This window comes from Papaver somniferum, unplaced genomic scaffold, assembly GCF_003573695.1.
Source record: "Papaver somniferum cultivar HN1 unplaced genomic scaffold, ASM357369v1 unplaced-scaffold_10, whole genome shotgun sequence".
Taxonomy (NCBI): domain Eukaryota; kingdom Viridiplantae; phylum Streptophyta; class Magnoliopsida; order Ranunculales; family Papaveraceae; genus Papaver; species Papaver somniferum.
In genome coordinates, this window is record NW_020618825.1 from 15034622 (window position 1) to 15040904 (window position 6283).

Sequence of the window (6283 nt, forward strand, 5' to 3'; positions counted from 1 at the left end):
ATGGAAATTGAAGTGTCGTCTCAATCAGCAGGTTTGGCAGCTTTCAGACTATCCATCCCAGACACTTGTGATGCACCTGTAAACCCAACTCATCTTCTAAACCCTTCTGTTCAATCGTCGCCTGTAGCATCACCCATACAATCACCTGATACAGGCCTGGAAAGTAAAACACTCAAATCCATCATTGATTACCATTGCTTGCATCCTAATCCATCATCCTTACATCTGTTACCTACCCCCATTGAAGTTTGCAGTTTAGCATGTACATCTCCAATGATAATTCCTAATACAAGTAAGTCGCATTACCCTAATCTGCAATCCAAGAATACCCAGAAGTTTAATAAATTCTATGTCCCAGCCTGGATACGGACTGAAGTTAACCGGTTGTTTGATTTTGGTATCAAACTTGTCATTAGCTTCCCCACAATGCCGAATCATACTAGGAAATTCTTAATTTCAAGGATTTCCAGCTCCGGACCTGTTATCAAACCAATTCCCATCCTGCCAACAAAGAAACAAATCCATGAAGATTTTGTTGTCCAGAATGTTATTTGTGTTGATGGTGTAGATAATATATCCGTGCACGAAGAGCGTCAGTATGCACTGCCTTTACCAGGTCTGGAAGACTCATTTTTCGTGAACATTGATGATGCATAACCATTTGAATTTTCAGACACAAACACGCCTGAATTTCCACCTGGTTTTGAACCCCTTACAGAGGATATCTCAGGTGAGGATTTTTCGAGTATATGTCTGGATTATGTGTCACAGCCTGTTATACCACTTAAGCTATGAAATGAATTGAAGAGGTTGGGTATTTCAGTTGAAGTAATTAACTCTCCTCCTTCCAGAGCTAGAAGGTCAGCCAATTCTAGGGGAAAATACTGTTCTAAATGAGTCTTAAGATCTTAACTTGGAATTTTAGAGGTCTAAACTCTAGATGTAGAAGGACAGTAGTGCATAAGATGATACATATGATTAAAGCTCCCATTATAATTCTTCAATAAACAAATATGATGCATTGTTCATCTTTGGACATTAAGCAGATTTGTGGATACAAGAATGTTGGCTGGACTTTACAACAATCTGTAGGGAGCTCGGGTGGTATGTTAATCCTTTGGGATAAATACTCTTTCAATGCTCTGTACAAACAAGCTTGCCAACTTTCAGTGGGTTCTCAAAAATGTTTATGGGCCGAACAAACCTGTTGAGCGAACTGATTTTTGGATTGAGCTAGATAATATTTGTAGATATTGGATCAATCTTCCTTGGTGTATTGGTGGCGACTTCAACACAATAACCAAGTGTGCTGAGAAGAAGAATTGCAAGAAGATTACAAGAAGTATGCAGAAGTTCAACCATTTCATAGTTGAACATGACCTGATTGACCTGCCCCTAAAGGGAGCAAGATACACTTGGTCAAATGGTCAAGCAAACCCGGTAATGTGCAGATTAGACAGGTCTCTTATCTCCCCATCCTTTGAACAACACTTCCCGTTTGTTACCCAATTATACAAAGCCAGACCCACCTCTGATCACATCCCACTCCTTTTAGATATTTCCAACCCATCATGGGGACCTAGTCCTTTTAGGTTTGAAGTTATGTGGTTCTTGGAGAATGGATTCTTACAATTATTAGAAGATTGGTGGCTTTCTTTTTGTTTTGCAGGTACTCCTAGCACTGTGCTATGGTTGAAGTTAAAAGCACTTAAAGAGAAGCTAAAAATCTGGAAGAAAGAGGTATTTGGTCACACCAACACGAGGCTGAATGCTATTCTCTCTGATATTCAAACACTTGATGGAATTATGGAAGATAATATTCTTAATGAAGAGGAGCGGATTATGCAACTTCAAAACAAAGTGGAATTTGAGAAGATTTCAAAGATGGAGGAAACTGCATGGAAAATCAAATCAAATACTAAATGGTTACAAGAAGCAGATAGGAACACATCATTCTTCATCAGTAACGCATCTGCTAGAAGAAGATACAACGGAATCAGACAACTTTACATTGGTGATGAATTGGTTTCTGACAGAGGAAGGCTTGAAGATCATATAGTGAAGTACTATAAAACACTATTTACTGAAGAAGAAGTTATAAGACCTGATTTAGAGGGGATTGAATTTGATTCTATCACCTCTACGGAAGCTTCTATTTTAGAAGCTAATTTTACTGAAGAAGAAGTTTTGCATGCTATCAGTGACATAGCTAATGATAAAGCTCCGGGTCCGGATGGTTTTCTTATACTCTTCTTTCAGAAGTGTTGGCGTTTTATCAAGGAAGATATTATGAGTACGGTAAAAGAATTTTGCACTACAGGTACTATCAACTCTAAACATAACTCTACTTTCATTACTCTTGTACCTATAAAAGATCATATTGAGACTATAAATGATTGTAGACCTATTTGTCTTCTTACAAGCGTCTACAAGATCATAGCAAAAGTTCTAGCTACAAGGCTTAAACTTGTTATGGATAAGCTCATCTCTCCGGTGCAATATGCATATATTGAAGGTAGGAAAATAATTGATGGTACATTAATTGCTAATGAGTTGGTGGACTCCAGACTTAGGTCTGAAAAACCTGGAATTGTGTGCAAAATTGATCTTGAGAAGGATTTTGACAGAATAAACTGGAGATATCTCGAATTTGTATTACAACAAATGAGTTTCAGCAAGAAATGGTGTGATTGGTTGAGGTTTTGCTACTCTACTTCTTCATTTTCGGTTCTTATTAATGGGTCTTCATTCGGATACTTCACTAGTACTAGAGGTGTAAGACAAGGTTGTCCGGTTTCTCCTCTTCTGTTTAATGTTTCTATGGAAGGTTTTTCTAGATTCATAGATAAAGCAGCTAATCAAAGTTTATTCAGTGGATTCTTTGTTTCCCCTACAAGCATCATAGTTAATCACCTTCATTATGCAGATGACACTATTTTCTTTGTGGATAATAACAAGGAAGAGTTACTTAACTTATTCTCTGCTTTACATTGCTTTGAGTTCATCGCTGGTCTAAAGGTAAATACATCTAAAACTAGACTCATTGGTGTGGAGGATGTACCTGACTTAGCTATCTGGGCTGAGGAATTTGGTTGTTCAACTGATTGCTTACCTTTTATGTATCTGGGGATGCCTCTTGGTGCAAAGTCTGGCTCGAAAATAATTTATTTTTGAGAAGTTTGATGCTAAATTATCTGTTTGGAGAAGGATCTCTTTATCTAGAGGAGGTAAACTTGCTCTTTTAAAATGTATCTTGTCTTCTCTTCCCACTTATTATATTCTTCGTTGTTTAAGGCTCTGCTTCAGTTATCAAGATCCTAGAAAAGAAGATGCGTAATTTCTTGTGGGAATACAAGGATGGTGCAAAGACATCTCATTTAGTTAATTGGGACATGGTCCATGCAACTAAAGAGAGAGGTGGTTTTGGTGTTTGCAATTTTAAGCTAATGAATCAAGCACTATCGGCTAAATGGTGTTGGAGGTATGGTGTTGAAAAGAATAAACTCTGGTACAAAATTATAGTAGACAAATATGGGGATGATTTCTCCTTTTGGAATCCCGGTAAAATAACTCAATCTTATGGTGTTTCTTGTTGGCGGAGCATTGCTGAAATGGCAGGATTAATCTACGATAACTGCACATTATATTTACATTCAGGTAGAGGAATTTCCTTTTGGAATGATGTATGGTGTGGTCAACTTCCTCTAGCAGCTGTTTATCCAAATTTGTATAAGTTATCAAGAGATAGAAACGTCAAGTTAGCAGACATGGTATCTTCGAACGGTAATTGGAAGTTTGATTTCAAGAGAGTACTTCATTCTTTAGAGGTTGAAGATTACGCTGCACTTCTAACTGTTATTGGCGACAACCCACCATCTCGGGATGGATTGCCAGACACGAGAAGATGGAGACTCAACACCACGGGGGTCTTTACAGTCAAATCACTTTATGCAAAACTGGTTAGTGAATTCGGTGTCGACAACTTTCCGTATCATTTTATTTGGAAGTCTGCAATACCTCATAAGATCAATATCTTAATGTGGAGTCTAATTCATGGTAAACTGAATACCATAGATTTACTTCTACACAAAGGTTTGAACTTGTATAATTCTTGTGCTTTATGTGGAATTGGTGCTGAGTCGCAAGACCACTTATTTCTCCATTGTAAGATTGCATACAAGATATGGTTTAGCCTGATCCCAAAAACAGGTTGGGTGAGGGTTCTGTCTGGTTCTATGAAGATCTTAGCAGATATGTGGCATCACCATTTATTCTCAAGCTCTGGTAATTATATTTAGGATTTGATTCCGGCAGCAATTGTTAGTACGATTTGGAGAGAAAGGAACTGCAGATGTTTCGAAACTCAATATCTTTATAAAACAGATGATGACTTGGCTAACGAAGTTAAATCTGCAGTCCTACCTTGGGTAGCTGCAACAGGACATCGTATTCACTTGAGTTTCTCAAGTTCTGTATTAAATACCAGGGATTCTATCTTCATGTAATCTATAGCTTTCTTTTTTTCATCTACCTCTGGTAGAAACTATGTACATTCTTCTACTTCTTAATACAACTTCCCTTTTGATCAAAAAAAAAAAAAAGAGAATATTTGATTATTTTTGGAAGAGTTACATTTTATTTTATTATTAGACATATTTATTTAAGACAAAATATCTAGGCCCGTGCAGAGCACGGGCGTAAAACCTAGTTTTTATAATAACACATAAAATATCTAAAAATCTGGGAAACATTTATATTGGAAAATATAAAATAAATATGCCAGGCACAACATATCATGTTTATTTTTCTGGCCCAGCCCAGTCCAGCACGACCACTAACACTCCACAACACGGCACGTCATAATCTCTGACACAACACAGCATGACACATAGCATGTTAAACACGTGATTTCGTGGGGTGTGTTATATTGTGCCGGCACGTTTTACACTTCTAGCTATACTTCCGGTTCACCCAATTTTCCTAACTGTAAACTTGGCTTCGCCACTAACGGAGGGAGTAAGATGACAAGAAATGTAACAACCGGGGTATATTTGTTGGACAACCTATCTGGGCGGAGTCGGTCATCCAATACTCTCTCCACCTCTGCGACCTGTATGTTCAATTTGCTTTTTCTTACTGAAATTTTCACTCACTAAAGATTTCTTCTACTGTTGAAAGTGTTCGAAGTTTCTTATTACAATCACGTGTTTGCAGCCAGTCGTGTTGTATGGCGTGGAAGATATCCACATAATCAACCCACCCACAAAAGCATAATTTTATGACATACTCTCAAAACTTTTGGGGACACACCATGTCACTGCCTTATCATATCCATGTCGGATTCTTGAGGAATCCAGTCAGGCAAATTAGATACCTTATTTACTTCTCAAGCATTCCTTTTAACTTTTTTTCATCTTTTCTCGATACTTTTTCATTTCATTTTCTCTCTTTTGTGTGTCTTTCACTTTTTGGACGGCTAACCCTCAACTTTTTCCATCGGATACTTTTTCACCTCCGCATTCACACCATGCTTTTACAAGTTTCTTCATCTTATTTCCTCTCTATAAATTCCCCCTCCATGGTTTCTTTCTTCTTTACTAATCACTTAAATTTGATCATATCATCATCAATTTAGGTGATTGGTATAGAGTATAGCACTGTTTTAAGTTATCTATACAATATCCTCAAAGTTCTGCATTCATGGCATCATTCATGGCCTCAGATACACAATTTTACGGGAGCGCGCCACAACAACATTCGTTCAACAGATCAGTAGCGATGGTATTAGCATTAGTATCATCCGTAGTGCTTTCACCATTATATATTAAACGAAAGACAGATATTCGTAATTATGAGACGAAATGGAGTTCAGGCTATGTTTTACCAATGGTTCTCGTCGGACTTATAGTAGCTATTAAGACTGTTTCATCATCTTCGTCACCGTCAATGCAAAGTGGAAGAGGAGGAGCAGGGGCATCTATGGATTCTTCGTCTGTCCTTAAAATCGGAGGTTCATCTTGGGGACTCGCTGGGATTTTGCTGATGTTGTTTCTTGTACTCTCGTGGCAAGACTCTGTGCAACATTTCTTTTGGAGATAGAGAGGTTAATGATCTCATCAAAGCTATAGGTTCATATGTCCTTTTATACCCAGCTTTTTGAGGTTGTTAATGAGAGTATGAGACTATTATTAATGTAAAATTTCATTTTTAACTAGTTTCAGAAATTTTAATTTTTATTCATAAGCTTTTGAATTGTCTCTATGAACAATTTCAATTTCAGTGC

General features: G+C 37.5%; 1 protein-coding gene across 1 annotated transcript; it reads left to right on the forward strand.

Annotated features, from left to right (window-relative positions):
* LOC113326421 lies at positions 1-4505 on the forward strand. Its single transcript, XM_026574158.1, has 5 exons — positions 1-616; positions 674-730; positions 1670-3139; positions 3295-4284; positions 4384-4505. Exons 1-5 carry the CDS (start codon positions 1-3, stop codon positions 4503-4505), a joined length of 3255 nt encoding a protein of 1084 aa, XP_026429943.1.
* The last annotated feature ends 1778 nt before the right edge of the window (positions 4506-6283 follow it).

What these genes read in the sequence shown, in the direction of transcription:
- LOC113326421 (XM_026574158.1), top strand. Translation starts at nt 1, where the DNA reads ATGGAAATTGAAGTGTCGTCTCAATCAGCAGGTTTGGCAGCTTTCAGA. An exon ending in CCTTACAGAGGATATCTCAG is followed by an intron (nt 731 to 1,669) that starts GTGAGGATTTTT and finishes TTTGTTTTGCAG; the next exon opens with GTACTCCTAGCACTGTGCTA. An exon ending in CCATTTATTCTCAAGCTCTG is followed by an intron (nt 4,285 to 4,383) that starts GTAATTATATTT and finishes TTTATAAAACAG; the next exon opens with ATGATGACTTGGCTAACGAA.